The sequence below is a fragment of the Micropterus salmoides genome, unplaced genomic scaffold (genome assembly GCF_014851395.1).
Source record: "Micropterus salmoides isolate LMB-PRFRI ecotype aquatic unplaced genomic scaffold, ASM1485139v1 Ms_hic_scaffold_11, whole genome shotgun sequence".
Classification (NCBI taxonomy): Eukaryota; Metazoa; Chordata; class Actinopteri; order Centrarchiformes; family Centrarchidae; genus Micropterus; species Micropterus salmoides.
In genome coordinates, this window is record NW_024040152.1 from 15825185 (window position 1) to 15845951 (window position 20767).

General features: G+C 43.8%; 1 protein-coding gene across 1 annotated transcript; it reads right to left on the reverse strand.

Moving 5' to 3' along the window:
• Nucleotides 1–3891: 3891 nt before the first annotated feature.
• LOC119897540 (potassium/sodium hyperpolarization-activated cyclic nucleotide-gated channel 1-like) lies at nucleotides 3892–20581 on the reverse strand. Its single transcript, XM_038711314.1, has 9 exons — nucleotides 18578–20581; nucleotides 12544–12750; nucleotides 11499–11712; nucleotides 11029–11190; nucleotides 9856–10074; nucleotides 8816–8962; nucleotides 8489–8729; nucleotides 8123–8287; nucleotides 3892–7697 (listed from the first exon to the last, which is right to left on the reverse strand). The coding sequence occupies exons 1-9, from the start codon at nucleotides 19273–19275 to the stop codon at nucleotides 5284–5286; spliced, it is 4467 nt and encodes a 1488-aa protein (XP_038567242.1). The 5' UTR covers nucleotides 19276–20581; the 3' UTR covers nucleotides 3892–5283.
• Nucleotides 20582–20767: the final 186 nt, after the last annotated feature.

A 20767-nucleotide genomic window follows, 5' to 3' on the forward strand; every position in this document is an offset into this window, starting at 1 on the left:
TGCCGAAGCTCCAGGGGTGTGTGTTGGTGGGTTTTGAAGTGAGGGTGCAGGAAGTATATATATAATTTTGCGGTGAGCTCAGACAGCCCACCCATTACCACCCCCTAACCTTAAATCTGTGCTTGTTCTGCGGTTGTGCTACCAGAAAAGGGCGTGTAAAGTATGCTACATAGCATTTGTTCCATAAATGCAACTTATTTCCAGTTAGTTTGTGTTAAAGCACTGTTTTCCAACCAAGGGGTCGCAAGATACATATAAGGGGCCCTGAGATAATTAACAAGATAGTAAATGGGGGTGGGGGGTTCTGCTGCGACACAAATTATGTTTATTTTTTTATTGTGAAACTGGATACTTCAATCTCCCCAGGCCCCTAAAAACTATTAAAAAAGGCAACAACTGATACTGATATGCAATATGCAACCTGTGACCAGTGGAACGTAACTAAGTACTAACTAAGTACTGCATTTGAGTATAATTTTGAGGTACTTGTAATTCACTGGAGTATTTACATTTTATGCTACATCTACAATACTACATTTCAGAGGCAAGACATAGTTGCTTGTTACTTTACACATTACATTTATTAATACAAAAAATACCTACTATTAATTTATGATGTATTTTTATTGATTAAGAGACCCAGCAGTATCTAAAGTTAGCCCCAATTTTACCAGCTGCAACATTAAAGTACTCAATGCGTCAATAATTATACTCCTGGAATATAATATATATTATTCTGAAATGGGCCATGCTGCAGAATGAGCACTTTTACTTTTGGTACTTTAAATATATTTTGATGCTAATACTTTTGCTTAAGTAACGTTGTGAATTCAGAACGTTTACCTGTAACAGAGCATTTCTACACTGTGGTAATGCTACTTTTACTCTAGTGAAATATCTGTGTTCTTTACTGCCTGTGACAAAGGGCCTTGACTACACATTGCACTACTTTAAAGGCTGGGAACCACTTTTTTAAAGCACAATAACTTGCAGAGAGAACCCTTCATTCTGTTTGTGGATGAAGGAATTGAGGATTATGTCAATGCAGAGATTAAACTTGCGGCATAAATACACACAGACTGTTGCTATTACAATGTAATGCAACAATGTAGTATGATAAGGAGTAAAATACTCATAATTGTAAGTTTTCAGCCCCTGAAACGTCCTGCCATTCTAATTTGTTTCCAGTGCAGCCTCAGAGTAAAGACTTCTCTCTGAGTCTATTTCAGAATGACAGGCAGCAATTACAGACCTGTTTATCCCCCCACCTCTATGGCTATAGTAATCCAGGCTGCTCTGCCATCATTAACCTCTGTCTCCTTGCTCCACAGTGGCTTCTCCTCTTCACAAAGTTCCCATAATTTAAATGGCCTTCCTGTTCGCTCACAGATACATACTTAAGCAATATAAATGGAGCTATTGTGCAAGATGCTCCTTCTTCCTGCTGTGTTGATCTGATAATTAAAGTGTCATCACCATCTAGTGGTCACTGTACAGCCAGCAGGCTGCTCAACTGAGGCCTCCACTACAAAAATGCTCTATTTCTGCACAGTGGAAATGTAGAAGCATAGTTACAAAAACAACCTCTTTTCACTCCCTTAATTAAAAATGTCAGTGCAATTTCCAAACAGCGAAACAAAAAAAAACCTATAACATTTACAGCTACAAGGCAATCACCCTCTTATTGTCAAATTTATGGTGATTTGTGATACTCAGCAGGGACTATTCAAACAGTGTGCAAATAGTAACAAGTGTAAATCCAATATGTTAATGCCTCTTAACTCGCAGAGGTGAAAAATAATTCTCTCATCGCCGCCTGCATGGCTGAAGGGCTGTTAAAAACCCCTTGGACATTAATGAAAGAGGAGAGGTAAAATAAATGTGTGTGAGGGAGGGAGGTAGGGGAGGTTTCAGGAAGGGAAGGGGAGGCAGGTGTATCAGTGAGACTGTAATCTGCCCTCACGAATGCGGATATTCATTTTGTTCTGGTCAAGAGCGAGAGAGATTTAAGTGTCCCCACATTCAAAAGCTTAACCTTGGATGTGAGTGTGTCTGCCCTCTGCTGAGAGGTACAGGATTAGGGTTGGGGATCCAGAAGCAGCAGCAGAGCCGGGACTGCAGAAGCTGAATCAAAGCGAACAGTTCTTACGTATATTCGACTGGTCGCTCACACAAGAAGTTATTTTACCACACACTGATGATTTTTGATTCTGAAGATTTTCCTAATATGAACTTATTTTCTAAGGATAGTGGGTGTTGTATTATGTGCAGATTCTAAAGCTCCTCCAGGGAAATTTGTGATTTGTGATATTGGGCTTTCAGATTTTAAATTTGCTTGACTTGACCTGATCAAACTGCTCGAGTCCCAAATCCTCAGAAATCACGATGAGTGATGAATCAAGTCGAGTCTCAAGTGGTGCTCTGTATCTTGATAATCCATCTAAAGTGAAATGAAATATACAAATTAAAGGATTAGTTCACTTAGATTACAGAAACAACAAATCCTTACCCACAGTGGCAGTATGGAAAGTAAACAATTTTTCAAGTACTGTATTTAAAACAAGGGAAGGCAACATTGGAGAACTAGCAAGAGAAATCTAGACTTAGAATGTATCCAACCGAAAAAATCCTACCCCCTCCCTTCAGCCCTCCCTCCAAAGCCACCCCCCCAAAACAACATTTTCATGCACAGTGAGCACACGGGCAGAGTGTGCGCAGGTAGGTAGGTAGACTGGCAGGTAAGCCACTAATAAGCATGGCCAATCATTGAATTTGGTCCGAATTAAATGATTGGCCGTGCTTATTACAGTCCTGCAACAGCCACAGATGTGTTTGAGTGTGTCAGAGAAAAGATTTTACATTAAGAACATATGTTAAGCTTGTAAAAAAAGCGACATATTTTTACAGATTAAGGGTATTTGGAACTGTTCATAATTCCCTGGAATTCCCCAACATTTTTGGCTACAATTGTATTTAAATGTCTTTTTTGAAATATTTCCCTACGTTGCCTTTATGTTTTATGTAAAGCACTTTGAATTACCTTCTTACTGAAATGTGCTATGCAAATAATCTTGCCTTGCTTTACAATAAAGTGTAGAGTGTTGGGGCCCTTGTCACATTTAAGATAGCAGTTCCACTAAACATTTCTCCTGCAAACTTCTCAGAATATAAAAAAAAAATGGTCAAGGTCCAAAGAAGTAATATTATGTAGTATTTCACAAAATAATTAGATTAGACAAAGGTATTAAAAGTAGTTATTTTGTTTCTGGTACTCACAGACAGGGCCATAACTGCCGCTGAGGACAGTGAGGTCATATGCTCAGGATATCTTTTCTGTGAATTTGAGGGGTTTTGCTGCCTGCATTGAGTTTACAATCTACAATTAAAAAGTTGGTGGTTATTTTATAAGCTGAAGTTCTCTCCAAAATGTTCTTTCTGACGTTGTGGTTTGAAATAATATTTAGACCTTTATGTTGGCAAATAACATTTACAGAAACTATAACTGAATAAATTTAGTACAAACATTTTTAATAGTAATAAAATGTAGTGGTTGTAATGGTTTGGAATGGTTAGTTATGGATGTCAGTTTCAGCTCTAGTTAAATGTTAGTGACATGTTAAAGCCCTCTGAAATTAAAGTGTTTCAAACTAAACCAAAAGCAACCACTTTTAAAAATCAAGTGTCTCAAATCAGCTCTGCAAAAGTCATCAACATTCATGTCTGGGTTGAATTAAAAAGCAATATTTGCTACATGGTCAGTACTTTTATACATCCTGTCTGTTGTTAATGTAACTGCATTTTAAATATACCTGTCCACAGGACAGAAACACACATGGGAACACACATGATCTCATGCCTCAACACACCTCACCAAGATGATATCTAAATCCACTTTATTCTTACATCCAGATATACACAATCATCATCATCATCATCACCATCATGGTTGTCAAGAATATCATCATCTTCATCATAGTCATAATCATCACCACGCTCAAGATCATCATTGTGACAGCATTATTAGCAATTTTATCTGTTCAATAAGCTAAAGCTGTGATAAATAAAAAATAAAACATTTGGTCCTTTAATATATAGTCTAGGCATCATGGTATCAGGGGTTAAGACAGAAATGCCTTGTTGCTACCCACACAAAACATCAAACATCACTGGAAATGGCACTGAAACTGCATCGCAGGAAACAGAAGGATGGGCAAATTGAACATGAGGCTGATGGCAGCAGAGAGCAAAGTGTTGGACAAACCGAGAGAGAGGGAGAGACTCTGTGAGCGGCCGTCAAAGAAACAGTTAGCAACCAGAGCTGTGAAATCAGATGAAAGGCTGTGAGACAGACACGGGATGAAAGACTAAGGAGCGAGGAAGCTTACAATAGACCCACAGAGAGGCACGTATTTACAGTACACGGAGCTGGGTGGAACAAAATCAAGTGAGCCACAGTACACAGCAGAGCAGTATTGTGTGTCACACAAAAAACACAATTTACAGAAATCGTCAGAGTGAACATGTAGGTTTAAAAGTCTTGTCTTTGTTTAAAAACTAAACACCACACACCTGGGACAACTAAACTACCAGTGGACTGCTCCTAATTATTAAAATTCATACGAGTATCCACTTAACAGTGATTTTTAAAGTCTATATCCTTATAATGATTATTATTATTCTGATGAGAAAATATTACACTTTGGTGCAGAATGGGAGGCAAGAGGGAGTTAGAGCTGGAAACCAGGAAGTGTCTGCTCTGTTGCCTGCATTTGAACCTGACATCATAATAGTTTTCTTCCCAACAGCAGCAAGATTGTAGGTAATTTCCTGTCATATTATGAGTGTCTCAAAGGTTTCATATGTATTGCTGTTTCCATCAAGAAAATAGAGACTTTTCACATATTTTTTTTTTCTGACACTCTATTGCTTCCAGCTCATTTTACTGTGTACGCTGTTTCCACTTCAGCTCCCCTGCTTGCTCCAACAATCACTAACACAGATATGTATGTATACATTTGGATGTTTATTCAGACTCCACCCTTGCCTGTACTAACCACTCGACAGTCCCATAAAGTCTTTTTCCTCGATCAATGGCATGATTGAGAGTCACATGAACACCTGATGTTCTAAAACAATCACATCCTAGAGTGAATGCAAACAAGATGTACCTGTCCACATGTCTGGTGCAAACTCTGACACAAGTCTCTATACCCATGGCTCTGTTAATGAGCAGTGAACACAACACCAGTCCAACATCCTTTGAGATTTTATTCCTCTTCTTTCTTACATATTGGCGGGCAGTTTGTGTCTAAGTCCCTCTGAGTCTTTTCTGGTGATTGGCAGCTGAGGGTCCTTTTTCCCACCCTTAGGGGAGGTGGTGTTGGCAGGGGCGGCTGCATGTGCTGATTGGGTAGGGGCAGCTGTGGTGGTTGGCATTTGTTTTGGGGGGTGAGCACAGGCAGATTGGATACTAGGAGAGGGGGTGGTGGAGGAAGGTGTGGTAGTAAGAGATGAGGGGTTAAAGGAGCTCAGGTTTGGGCATAAAGTTGTTGAAGATGGGGTTGCTGTCACTGGGGTTGGTTTGATAGAATGACCAGAGCCTGAAATGGGGCTTTGGGTAGGGACAGGAGAGGTTTGCTTTACAGGATGAACAGAGAAAGTTACTTTAGTTAGAGAGCTGGTGGTAGCTGGTGTTGGAGGAGATGTAGTTTGGGTTGGGGTTAGAGACAGGGCCTGTTTTGAAATCTGGCTCAAAGTGGGGCCTCTGGCTGAGCTAGAGACAGAAGGCTGGAGACAAGCAGTTGGACTCTGGGATTTACTTATGGAGGGGACAGATGTAATAGGGATGGGCGAGGGCGAAGGTGTAGGGGTAAGGGTCTGGGTGGGAGTAACAGGTGTGACTGTTTGTGTGGGTGTTTGAGAGGGGGTAGAAGTGCGGGTGCGGGTAGTCTGAGTGGGAGTGAGTATTGGAGAAGGGATTGGGGTTGGGGCAGGACTGGGACCAGACAATGGAGAGGCAGAAGGAGGTGTGTTAGATGCTTTGGCTCGCGGGCTCTGGAGATGCGGTGGGGAAGAGGGGACCAAAGAGGAAGGGGGAGAAGAGGAGGTAAGAGATGACCTGGGCCCGTAAGTTTGAGGTAGTGGAACAGGGGTAGAAACAGAAGATGGAGGCGGTGTGGATGAGGGAGAGGGAGAAGAAGACCGAGGAGAGGGTGTAGGGATCGGTTTGGGACGAGGAGTTGATGAGAGCGACAGCGGTTGTGTTCCTGAAGGAGGAGTGCAGCAGGGAGGAGGAGAGGCAGAGCGAGAGGGGGTCATTGGGATAAGTTTAGGACGAGGTGTCTGGGAGAGTATAGGTGTGGGAGAAGAGGGGGTGGGTGCAGGTGAAGGGGTGGCAGAGGAGAGAGGGGTGTGCTTTGGAGGGGAGGAAGATGGCAAAGAAGCTGCAGAAGGCATGTGTGCAGCTGTAGGTGTGGGTACAGAGGCAGCGTGAGGGGCAGATTGTGTGAATGTGGTTGTGTTTGCAGAGACAGAATGTGCTGAAATGGGCTGAAAAGGAACTGTGGACTGTGTTTGTGCATTAAAAGGTATATGTGCCACCAACTGAACTGGAGCATTAGAGGTCAGCATCCCCGCACTGCCTCCCCTGGCTAACTGCCCTGCCAGGAATGGAGCCGCCAGCAAATTACCACCAGAGGCCTTCCGGTGGAGAGGCGGCTGAGGCTGCAGTCCAGCCCAGGAGCGGTGAGGCAGAGTGGGCTGTGAGGCCGACAACAGCCTGGCTTCTTGGGTGAGTCGGCCCAGTGCTGGCAGACCTTGAGAGCTGTTTCCTCCATGGCGCAACAGAGCTTCTTTTGCTCCCTTCTGGCCCGACACAGAAGTGTTGCCATCTGTTGCACCAGAAGCAGCAGGTAAGTTGGTGGTAGGGGCCTTGTGGAGGGGTGGAGTTGGTGGCCCTCCACCTGTCGGGGCTCCAAGTGATCCAGCAATCACAGCAGGATGATCAGCCTGGAGGCGGAGGCTGTAATGAAGAGTCCTTCCTTGTTGGACAGAGGTCGGGACAGAGGAGGCAATAGGGGGCGATATCACCCCACCAGGAGGGCCCATGGTTGAGGGAGAGGCAGGAAATCCTCCTCTTGGGGACAAACCACTCATCCCTCCCATCGTCATCATCCCGATGAGAGAGCTCACAGAAGGGCGGAGGGGCTGTAACACAGGAGCACGAGGAGGAGACAGAGGGAAAGAGGAGGAGGGAGAGGGAGAGACAAGAGGGGAGGGCAAGAAGAAAGCACCTCCAAGCGCATGCTGCTGCTGCAACTGCTGTAGCTGCTGCTGTTGTTGCTGCTGCTGGTGCATGAGGGCGATGGCTACATTACTGGTGGCAGCCGCAGTCTGCAGGGGGGCGTGAACCAGCGGTGCCCAGATGACCGGCCGTGGGCGAGGAGACACTGTGCCACTTCCTCCCATGACTCCACCTCTTCCTGCAGCAGCAGCCGCAATAGCATCCTGCATGGCAGGCATGCTGTCGTGTTTGACAATCTGCTGCACCAGCATGCTGTCACAGGAACCCAGGCCGCCCCCTGCCAGGCCGCCTCCGGCTCCTGGACCCCCTCCACCCCGGCCTCCACCACGACCCATACTGCCCCCCAGGGAACCAACCTGGGATGACTTCCGCAGAAGCATGGAGTTCTTCCTACCTGTAGAGGAGAAAGAGCAGAGACAATATGACAAAATAATTCCTTTTTTCATTTTCTGAGCTATTAAGTTCCCAAAAAGGAAGGCGTCAGAGAGTGAAAACTTTTATTTTGTTGAAGGCTAGGTTGTTTACTGAACATACAGCAGACATCTGAGGTTTTAGCCTCAAGGTTTTTCTGTTCTGCACCGGGAACACTGCTCATCCTTTCATGATTTAAGCTTTTATTTATTCAGGTAGTTTTCAAAGATGAGTTCTGACCTTCCAGCTGAGAACAAAGCGTCAGAGAAATTTAGCAGAATTGGATGGATAACTGTGAATATTTGGCAAGTTTACTGTCGAATTAAGAGCTGAATGGATAAAAGCAAGTCACCGCACAGACAAGATGGTGAGAGAAATGTATGAGCCAATCAGAAATCAACACTTTACCAATACGGTCCAATCGGTCAACAGCAACAGTTTCGAAGGCACGCCGCATCATCGGGTGTTCCTCAAGCACCTCGTTAAAGCTGTCCACACTGAGAGAGTATAGACGACAATATGTATCTGCACGAACGCTGGCTGTCCTCCGTCCACGAGTCAACAAACAGATCTCTGAATGTGGAGGGACAATGGAAGGAGGAGAAAAGTAGAAGATGAGAATAGGCAGTGAAATGCTGTGAGATAAATTAACCCTACAGAATACAGGCCTACTTGTGCACAAACATGAACTAGAATCACCTTTATCTTCTACCTTCCAAGCAAGTACCTTCCTACACAACTTAAACGTATCTAGATAACTCTGCATATTCTCACCGCCAAAGTAAGACCCATCGCTCAGCTTGGTTTCTTTGTTGCCACGGGTCAGCACACTGACTCGTCCATGTTGGATGAAGTACATCTTCCGCCCGACTGTGCCCTCGCGGATAATGAAGTCTGAAGGCTGAAACACTTCAAAGCGGAGCTTGGTCAGCACAGCAGTCACAAAGTTGGGATCAGCGTTGGCGAACAACGGCATGTTAGCCACCAAGCTGCGGCAGTTAAAGCTGACTATCTCCTAGACAAAGAGGAAGAAGAGATATTTGCTGGAGGACAGAGCATTTGCGATTTGTAGGTGTGTGTGGATGTTTGGGAATGTATTACCTCTTTAAGTGGCTCACTAAGTTCTCCCAGGATGTTCTCCTCATCGAACATTTTCCCCTGAAAACGGTGCTCATAATACTCATGGATCTTTTGCCGAACATCTGCAGGAAGCTTATGGAACGACATGTATTGCTCCACCTGCTTATACTGCAATAACGCACAAACACACATATGTACAGGTCAGGGACCAGCAACTAGACACTGCATATTTGCTTTAAACACAAATAACATAAGAACATTGATCAGTCAACTGGTTCCCAACGTTTTTGACATGTGTCCCCTTGTCACAGTTGACATACTATATGTCTACAAAATAGACACTCAATGAGCTGTAATCTAAATGTTAGGTCATCATTTTAAGTTGTCATAAGACAGGTGTTGTAACAGTGCACCTGTTCCATTGCAGGAAACTACAGCATATATTGATTTTGGATTTTGGACTCAAATTGAAATATGAGGCCTGAAATAGGCAAGAAAAATAAATCAATTGAGAGAAGTCAGGAAAAAATAAATACTTCCAAGTTGAAGAAATATGTTTTTGACTCTAACCTATCCTACTAATCATCTCGAGACCACCCCAGGTAGGCCTATATCTTGTGAGCAGTTTGTTGGACAGTACTAGATTTACCATTTGACAGAAAATGATTAAACTATTATGATAATTAACAGTCATTTAATTAAGTCATTTATCAAGCAAAGAATGCCAAACATTCACTGGTTCCAGTTTTGCAAAACCAATATCCTGATTTCCTCTGTTTTATATCATAAATTGAGCATGTTTGGGTTTTGGACAGAAACAAGTAATATGAAGATGTCGCCTTGAGATCTGGGAAGTTGTGATGGCCATATTTTACTGAGCTTTTATAGACTAAAAGATGAATTGATTAATGGAGAAAACATCCCACAACTTCATTGATAATTAAAATGTTTGTTAGTTGCGGCCATAGACAGAAAATGATTGAATCAGATTTACTGGCTAAACAACAAAAGATTGAGGAAGAGATGGATGCAGGAACAGAAGGATGAGCGTCACATTTCACCTTTTCCTGGTACTGTCGCCGTGAGGAGTCCAGTGACTGGATGAGAGCGGTGGCGTGGCCGATGAACATGGCGTAGCAGGTGGCTCCTACGATCATACTGAGCATGGTGAGCCACACATCAGTCATCCCTTCTGGAGCCTGGGCACCGTACCCGATACACAACATGTGGCTCATGGCTTTGAATAGAGCATACGAGTACTGAATGCCCCATGTGTCATTCTGCGAGTGGGAGACAGAAAGAGAGCGTGGTAAAAGAAGTTTCAAGTCTTAATTAAAAAGCGCACTAATATTGAACCATTCTTATTTTAGTCAGGTTACATGAGCTTTTTCCCCTCAGAGGCACTCAGCCACACCAGCTAAGATCATAACATTTAACAGCAGAGCAATTTAACTGTCAAACCTACTCTGCTTGAGAGTGTATAAAGCCACACACAAAATAAAAGGGCGGTCATCATGCATTATTAAATAAATGTCCTAAAGACAACCAGAAAGAAAGACCAGCCTCTGTTTGTGTGTGTGCCCTTCAGTTTTATGTTGTTTGTGAGTCCAATTATACAAATATGTTAATGGTCCATCGGATGAGCGGACTTTCTCTGGGGAAAATCTCAGCATCAGCCTGCTTAGCAACAGTCACCAAGGCAACAGCTGAGACTTGAGTCAGCTATTCATACAGTTGTGTATCTGTGTGCATTGATCTGTGTCTGTGTCCGTACATCTGCATGCACGTGAAGAAATCCCCAGCAGGTCCCAAGGCCTTCAACTGCTTGCATGCGTTTAAACCTCCACCTGATTTTTTTTTCTTTGTTGAGGTTTTTAATGGGAAAATCTTTAGTATTTGTGTGATTGTGAAAGTCAACCATATTCCAACTGGATATGTCACTGCATGAGCCAACTAACACAGATAAGGAGCAAACAGTGACAAATCTGATAAACACCCTCACTCTGTACACACACAGATAACCCAAAACCGAGCCTTTCTGAATCTGTGATTTGCATTCATCTGAAATAAATATCGTGCACTCTGTTCGAACAAGCTGAGATAGTGCTTTGTGCATTTCATTTAACTAAAACTGAACGTCGTGTCCTTTTTTGTTCTCTGCACAATGAAATCGTTCACTGCAAAATGTTCAAAATAACAGCCGCATAGATGCAGATGGTTGGTTAGAGACTCACCACCATCAGGTTCTTGGAAACCCAGCAGTCAGGAGGGAAGTCCTGCAGCATGGGCACCAGGAACTGGAGACAGCCGTCCCAGTGGCACAGCAGTAGCATCATGCCGATCAGGTTAACTATCCTCACCATGGCACTGGCAAGATCATAGGTCATATGGAATATCTGAGGTTGAGCAGAGGGAAAGAGGAGGAGGAAAATATGGATGCAAGTGGGGTAAATAGAAGAACTGGTGGAGAGGGCAGGTGGGGTTTATGTTTTCGCAAGGATTTTATTGTAAATGCAAATATAAAAAGGCCTTTCCTCCAGCTCATTGGGACAATACTCAAAAAAATGGATTTGATTCTACCCTAAAAACATGAGGCTTGTGATAACTTATATTTTACATTTACATTTTGAGTTTAGAACAGCCTCGTTCCCTTTCGACACTGTTCTCTGTTTCTAGTCTTTGTTTCCTGGTCTCTGTTTCTCACCTCCTCCCACTGGTGGATGTAGCGGATTAGTCTGGACAGGCGGAGCAGTCGAAGCAGGCTCAGGATTTTGGTGAAGCGGACGATGCGCAGTGCCCTGGCCGTCCTGTAGACCTCGGAGTCGAGACTGTCCACCATCAGAAAGATGTAGTCCACGGGAATGGAGGACACAAAGTCCACAGAGAACCAGCTCTTCAGGTAATTCTGGCGGATTGCCCTGAGTTAGAGCAGAATGGAAGACAGGGTGACATTTGTAATTTGGCAATAAAATGGTTGTCATCAATACTCAACAGGAACAGAACTGAAACGTGAACAAAGCTCTGCCACTGGCTGCTTGTCATCTTTTCACATCTCACACATGGATAACACAAATGCAGCAGATAGCCAGAAGAGCAATGTCACACTCTGCCTGTCTGCCATGCTGTGTTTTGAACTTTTGTGTTTAGTTAGCGTTATTTTGGTCTGTTGGGTTTTGTGGGTCTGTCTTGTCTTTCGTCTAGTGTTCGGTAACCCTTGTCATGTCTGTTACCCCTGTGATCCCTCTGCATGTCTGTCTCTGTTTTCCCCTGCTCTCTCTCTCTCTGCCTGTGCCTCGTTAGCCTTGTGTCTTTCACCTGTCTTGCTCCCGCCCTGCTCGTTAGTCCCTGTGTATATATACCTGGTGTTTCTGTCTTGTCCTTGTTGGGTCATTGTATGTTGTTACCCTGTGTTGCAGTGTGTTCTTGTGTTGTCAGCCTCACTCGTTGTGTTTCCCTGCTTGTTATTGGATGTTCTGTTGGACAACCTTTGTTTTTGGACTCTGTCATCTGCCACTCAGTTTGTAAGTGTGCTCGCCTTTGTTTGTTTATTAAAACCCCTTGAACTGTACCTCCTTTGCCTTGCGTCCTGCATTTGGGTCCTCCAACCTGCTTCACCACACATCCGTGACAAGCAAGTTAACATTCATGGCAACAGAGCTGCTGTATTGATATTTTATCTATAACATACGCATAAATAATGCTACCTTGACATGACTAATACTTTCAATACTTTTAATACTTTCACTGACCTGGGGTCCAGCAATATCTCAGTGTTGTCTTCCTTGATGATGCCGGTCCTGAAGTTGAGAACCAAGTCGACCATAAAGAGAGTGTCTGAGACTACGTTGAAGATGATCCACGAGGGAGTGTTCTCGTCTCTAAAGAAAGTGATGCCCACTGGCAGGATGATTAAGTTCCCCATCATCAACATTAACATCAACAGGTCCCAGTAGAATCTAGACAGAAAAAGACAGTGGTCAACTATGTTTTATTGTTTTCTGTTGTGATGTGAATATGTCTATGCTATCTATATGTACTGGAAGTCTAAGAAATATATTCTCACTGTCATCCAGTATGTCCCACATCCGTACATGCACACTAATTCTAAGCAAGTTTTTAGTAGCGTGTAGTATGTTCACACTGTAAAAGTGACAAAATGCCACAATGTAATGCACAAAGGAAATGAGCTGTTCACTGCTACAAAATTTTTTATAAATCGTGGGTGGTGGTGAAACGGCTACAGAAAGATATTAGAAAACAATAAGTATTAAATGGCAGTGACATTCAAAAGTTGCTGTTTGATGTCCAACATCACATATATTGTATGATTTCCTCTTAATATAGAATGGTAAAGTATATTGATTGACTACTTTCTTCTGGAGCCTGACCCATACTGGACTCTATAAGTCTGGATATCTCGGCCCCTGCTGCTTCAATATTGATTGATTCTTTAAAATACAATGCCTTGGCCTACCAAAATGCTTAAAAAAAACAAATGAGTTTTGAGAAATGACTGCTAAATATGACTTTTTGATTGTTAGAAACATTCATTTAAAGTTCAGCATCACTGAGTTGAAAGGTCACAAGGTCAACAGTGAGTTTCTTACACACACACTATACTACTGTCTTTACCAGCTGAATGATATTCTCCATGAAGCGCAAGCTGCCATCTTTGTGTGAAACCAATGGGGTGGCCCTTGAAAGGAGAATTCAGTGAGATTCAAACACTTTTTAGACTTGCTAGTCTTTCTCTTCTCCTGCCACCAGCACCATATTTTCTTTCAGTTAATCCTTTAATATCTCATTTTCATAGACATATTGTAATGTTAAGTTTTTCATATAGTCTCCCCTTTGTTACATCCCCCTGAGCCAAGCCGAGTAAGAACTTGGGATCACCCGGGACCCGAAGAAGTACAAATTCTTCCTTGTAGCCTTTTCCCAGCCTAGTACATGTGAATGTTTCCCTTAAGACAGTTTCATCCTTTGCAAATGCTTTGACAACATAAAGCACATCCTTTTTCTCTAATACCAATAAAGCAGAACTGAACTGAATTGAATAGAGAAAGCTAGACAGAGGGAGGGAAATGATCAGTAACCTTGGGAGGCCTCACCAATCCGTATTTCATGCTGGAGGGTATTTCTGGATGACGTAGCCCTCTCATAAAAATAAGGAGAATCAGTCTTGTCATTGGGATGCAGCAAGTGATTAAGGTATGACAGAAGAGGCGATTCAATCATCCGGAGATGATTCCTGTCATCTTTCTGTCTTCTCCCTCCTAATCCCTTTATCCATCATCTTAACCCATTTGAGTGACTTGCTTCTTCTTGCATCCTCTCTCCTCCTTTCCACACACAGACACACACACACACATAGACACACACTCTCTTTCTATGAGAAAGTACACTCACAGCTCAGTGGTCGATTGCTATTGAGCGCTGATTTAGTAACACAACCTCATGGTGTGACGCTACTGCTAGACTGATGAAGATTAAGTATGAGTCATCTCTCTGCTACACACTTCTCCCTGACTTTGTCACTTATACTGACAGATGTATCACTTCATAATCACTGGCAATAAATACAGGGATTATTTACAGACACAACGATTCTCTAGCTGTTGTGATGAGGCTGTAGATTTATTCTTGACCTTGAGGACATGATATGTTTAGTCTGATTACAGGAAAAATTCTGTAAATCACATTAAACAACACTGATGGTTTATGGCTATCAATTCCATGCATATACAAAATATTAACTCCAGTGCTTTATAGTGGTACTTAATGTTCTGATGGAGGAAATCACATGACAGAGCTTCTTAAGAGGCAAAATATATTTTATAATGATGTACAGACTTTGCTTTTACTACTGTATGTTGTACTAGAGCTGAAACGATTAGTCTATTAAGAAATTAGTCGATCAACGAAAAATGTATCTGAAATTCTCTAAAGCTTCTTGGATTTATCTGGTTTCCTTAGATCTTTATGATCTCAAACTGAATACCTTTGGGTTTTGGATTATTTCTCGGACAAAGCAAGCTACTGGAATATGTAAACTAGGACTTTGTGATGGGCTTTTTTTACTATTTAGTGATATTTTATGGACTAAACAGATTATTCGATTAATCCAGAAAAGAATTGGCAGTTTAAAGTATGTGATTCTGGAGAAAGCCAACAATATGACAAACGCCATGGATTAGAGCGAACAACAACACAGCAAGTATTGTAACTAATGTTAGATAAGTCATGGGTTAGCATACTTAGCACAACATGTAGAGAGGACGAGACGGTCCCAGACCCCACACACCAGCTCCAAACAGTGATACTCACAATTCTCCTGCAACAGTACTGAGGTGCAGAATGCGAGAGCGAAGAAGAAGAGATGGGTTGTGTGGGTATTTATGGAAATGTTGGGAGTGACATGATTGATGTGTGGTCCGACTCCTGAAACTCTGCTGGTAGCGCCACTTAATGTATAATCAAAGTTTTTGTTTGTGGTAGGGTAATGTGGTGCAAAGTTACCGAGTTCATTTACTCAAGTACTGTACTAAAGTATAGTATTGAGGTGCTTTACTTGAGTGTATCCATTGTATGCTACTTTATAATTCTACTCAACATCAACAACATTTCAGAAGGAAATCTCGTATTTTTTACACCGTTATAGAAACTATTTACTTTGGAGTTTAGGATTTTACACAAAACAACATATGACAATTTAAAAAAACTAAAACTTATTGGCTTACAAAAACGCAGTGTAGTTTGGGCGCTTTGTCACATTTCAGAAGAGCTGTTAGCAGTAAGACACATTTCCCTTGTAAACTTTCCAAATGGCTTCATTTTAAATAGCTTACGTCTCTGAGGCCCAAAGAGGTAACATTAGCCACTATTTCAGAAGGGAAAAAAGCAAACATTAGATAAAGCCCATAAAAAAACTTACATAAAATTAAAATACATATGTCCGTTGCCGAACTTTGTTTTTTCTTCTTTCGTGCGCTGAACTCAACGACCAAACTGTATATAAAGGAGAGAAATTGAGCTCCACCTCAACCAGATACACAGACGCAACAGTAAAATGCTGCTTGATGCATGATGCATCAGTATTAACAATCTAATAATGTAATTATATATGATATATTACTGACTGGGGCCATATTTCAGAAGTATTTTTACCTTTATAGTTTTGCTGGTATTACTTCTTTACTTCTAGTAGCTCTTTAAATTAAGCCATTTTACTTGTAATAGAGTATTTTTACACTGTTGTAGTTTTACTTAAGTAAATAATCTGAGTGCTTATCTCCACTATATATTACATTATCCATTAGAGATATGTGTTTCTCCCTGCCTGTCTATGAACACACACACGCAGGCTATAACATACACTGTTGCAATGTTTTTCATCTAACCTCAATAGCATGCAGCAATAATGTTTTATTTTACTGAGTAGCGTAATGGATGACATTGAACATGTCACTGCACATTAATCAGCCTCTGTGTACTAGTTAAAGCTGTAGTCTGAGATGTGGCAGCTGATTTGACCTCAAACAAATGGAAATAACCAAACAGACGAGAGAAGACATTAGATTCAAACTATAAATGATGTGAAGGTTTGTCATGTTAGACTAAATACCTGACAAAGCCTGGTTTCTGATCTCCCAACAGCGGACTGATGCAATACTGGGTCGTGTATTGTGTGTGGTTCATGCAGGTACACACTTACGTGCACTCATGATCTGCACACACACACACACACACACACAGTCTCTCTCATACACACAAAGAGGAATTGCAAATGCAATCAAAGCTGTTCTCCACGGCCTCATCAGTATACGATTTTGAACATGAGCAGGTGCTAGAGGAGAACTGACCTGCATCTACCTGCTCAGCTGTTGTCAAACCAAACACTAATTCTACTGTAATTGAGGCCAAGTGTCTCCTGAGCAGCCTGTGATTGGTTCCCTGTTTGCAGTTGGCCAGATGTCAGTTCTGAGCAAGTTTCCACCCATCATCCTGCCAGACACACAGACAAACAATCACAGCAGCAAGCGGCTATTATATAAGAAATCCCTGCTACTATATGTGTAATGCCACAAACTCTGTTTCAACATAACCCAGCCAGACTGCATGTCTATCATGTTTTCACCCCTCTCTTCCACTTTATATGCCTCTTTACTTAATGAGGTGAAGGACGTGAGAGCTTATCACGAGACTCAATAAAGCCAGACCACACACACATACAAGTATACATATTCGTGCACACACACAGACACACACAGGCTCTTGTGCTCAAGGTCAACACCGGGACAGAAACACATAAAGGGGCTTCAGAAGTAATCTGTCTTTCCTTTCATTCTCTCGCTCCGGCCTAAGAGAGTTGCTCTTCAGTCGTCGCTCCAGACTACAGGTACTTAACTGGAAAGTTAGATGGCTGAATTATGCATAATGCATTACTCAACTCGCATAATTTAAGGATGTCATCCATAATTGCTCAACGTTCAATTGTGATTCTCCAAAGGGTTAATTAGGACTAATAACATCTTGTGATATGTCGAATGAATAATATCAGTAAGTGCAGGGGTGACTGAGATTCAGCGGGGCATCCATCCATCCACACCCCTTCATCCATTCTGCTCTCCATTCCTTGCTGACCTTATTCACAGTATCTTCTGTGAGCAGACTCATAAGCAGCACTTGTGAGTGATCATCAAATTGACAGACAATACGAAATGACTGTGTCTATGTGTGTGTGTGTGGCTGAGACAAAAGTGGGCCAGGAGTCTTGGGAATCAAGTCATCCATTGTTGCTGCAGTCTGTCTGGAGATTATGAATGCTGTCCCTCCCTCTGCTGTCCACCTGCACATATTAGGAGCATACTTGTGCAAAGTCTCTAACAAACCAATAACTGCAGCCAATCCAAGGCTGCTTGTCTGCTGTAAATAATGGTGCCAATTATTCTGGAAGACACAACCTTGTATGAAGTCACAAGCAGGGCATGCGGTGCTGGGTTCATCACTGTTCACATGAAAACATACTTAACATTTTACCTAACTGACTTGGAAGACATCTCTCACTGCTCCCCGATCAGCCAAATGCCTCTTGGCTAAATTTGTCCTCCTAATTTGCATCTCCTCACCTCTATCTCCCGCCAACTGTGAAACTATTTATTCTGGAAACAACAGGCTACAATTAGAGTATTTATGCTCTCACTATGTTACAATTGGAGACCTGACATTCCTGCATGGGGTGTATCCTGAAGGCCTTGTCACCAACACAATGTCCTTTCCATAAACAGCTCTACCTCTGGCTGCTTTGTTCCCCCAAGGACTTTTCATCCACTCCCCCTTTTTTCATTCTGCCTTTTCATGCATCCTCTAACTCTACGCTGTTTCCTTCTGAGACTCACTCTCCCATTGTATCTCCTCTCCTTTAACTCTCAGATCACTTCATATACACTTCAGTTGTGTCCCCAGAAATATTATATTTATCACCTCCTACATGTCTCTTTCTCATCCAAGTTGTCCCCCTCCCTGTTCCCCCACTTAACAGAAGAGGCTGCTGAATGACCTGTTTCTCTTTCCCTGTTCCTCCGACTGCTTAAGTGTCCATCATTATGCTTCAAGTTTGCTTGCTAAAGTGAGTACAATTCTGACTTGCTTTGATCCATTTCACTAAAAGAACATTGTGTTATTATGTGCTACAAGTGGCTTTTATTTTACAAACCAACAGTGACTGCTGTGTGTGTGTGTGTGTGTGTGTGTGTGTGTGTGTGTGTGTGTGTTACTCCATACCTGAAGTCACTGTAGGGGTGTATGATCCATGTCCCTGCTGATTTCAGTCTTTCCTGCTCCAGTGCCACAGCTTTGTGTGATCCAAACATGCGCAGGCTGAACTTGTTGACCCCGGGCTGAAGCATGGCTCCAAACTGCCTCTGGATGAAAGTGCTCTGGTTGGAGGTGCTGTAGTCCTCCCCGTCTAAACCCATGCCAAACAAACCCAGTCCATGCTGACCCATCATCTCAGGGCTCCCCGCGGCGGTGGTGTTACAGGCCGTGGTGGTGGTGGTCTCTAGGCCTGTGGCCACCACCATCACTCCGGTCCCGGTGGAGGAGGTGGAGGCCAGGGCGGCGCGGGACGCAGTAAAGCCCACTGAGCGCGGAGGAGGGTGGGCTGTGACAGACGAGGAGGGCGGAGGAGGCGGCAGGGGTACCGGTGTGGTTGGGGTACCGGCTGGGCGAAAGGGAACGCCGTCCCTGGTGGAGGAGCTCATGATGGAGAGGCGGCGGCCGCGTCCACTCAGGGAGGTGCTGTCTGCCCCGAAGGAGCCCCTTTCCCCTTCCAGTGAGGCCTGGGACAGCCTGTAGCCCGGAGAGGGCAGGCTGCCCTTACTGCGCCGCTTCGAGTCCCCTCCGCTTCGTCTGGGAAGGCTGTCACACCCAGAGCCCCCGGCGCTACTGGGGGTACCCACGCCTCCAGCCACCCCATCCATCCCGGCTCAGGGAGGTGGAGGGTGAAGGGAGGGTGAAATTAACCTGTAACTCCCGCCCCCTCAGGAAAACTACCTTTTGGTCTTAAGTCAACTTGTCTAGATTACATAGGCTAGGTGAGAATGTCAATGTCAATCTGAATGTTAAATTGAAGACACTAAAGTAGAGTGGTCTCTGTATCTCTAGTCATTCTCCCGGAGCCGTCAGCTCACATTTCCACCCTCTCTCCGTCGATGTGGCCATGCTTAGGCTACCTCAGTGCCCTTGGAAAAAGCCCCATCCATTAAATCCTTCCTGCCGGTGTGACGCCAGCAGCTTCACTTTTACTCTTCTCTTAAGGAGTCTCGTTTGTCCTTACAGATGTTTCTGTATAATTCCTCCTTCCTCGTCCTTGAAACGTTGCTCTTCCCCCGAGGCCCTCCCTCTCCTCTTCACAGCCGCCCTCATCGCTCCGACGCCGGTCATATTGGCACCGGATTCCCTGTCTTTTGTAGATAACGGAGCTCGCCCTTCACTGACCGAGTCCTGTCTGTGTAGCCTATATGTCCAGGCTGCTCACCCAATTGTGCTATTTTCTATATATATCATTATGTAGGCTAAGAGATGACTGAGCGTGAAAGTGGCAGAGTGGAGACATTCATCCGCGGGTGAATGACAAGGACACTTGATTCTCTGTCAGGAGGGTTGGATTGTTAATGTACATAAGGGACGCACACAATAGGCACACACGGGCGCTCGTACTCCAAGGCGCACTGATTCATTATGACACCCACCAGAAACACGCACACAGAAAAACAGACGATGGAAATCGTCAACCTCAATTTACCACCAATCTAGCCCGTGTTTTCACGGAATCCGCGGCACGTTGTCATTTTCAGTGTCATCATGATGGAAGGCGCGCCGAAATGTTGCCTGACTGAAGCGCTCTGGCTGCCAGAGGAGCGGCTCTACAACAGGGCTATTTCGTATACCGGTGCCGGAATTAACTTGGTCGGACGCCCGAAATCTTCAGTTCTCTCATCAGCCATCTATTCGCACTTCTGCCGACTTTCAGTGACATTGTGTCCAGACAACAGGCAGTGTCCCTTCGCCCCGTTTGGCACTGAGGACAGACGAATAGGCTCTAAGCAGCTCCACGGTGAAACGGTGCGCTCTGACGAATTCAAAAGCCTCCTTAAAAAATAAAACAACTTGTTGAGCGTTGAAGGTGGCAGCTCATTCAAAGACCGTTCAGAGCCAATGGAGTCCTGTTAAAAGCTGAAATTCACTTCTCACTCTGACTCGGCAGTCAGAGGTCGATCCCGCACGCTCTCAGTGGCGCGCAGCGCATGCAAATGACATATTAAATAAATAAATGTGTATATAAAGGTCTGGATCTAATCGGCCTGTTGCCATGGCATCCGCATCCCCATCATCCATCCCCCAAGGCCGCATGCCCGGCCGGCGCAACACGCACCCATCCCTCGCAGGTACAGGTCGCGCGTCATCCTCTCT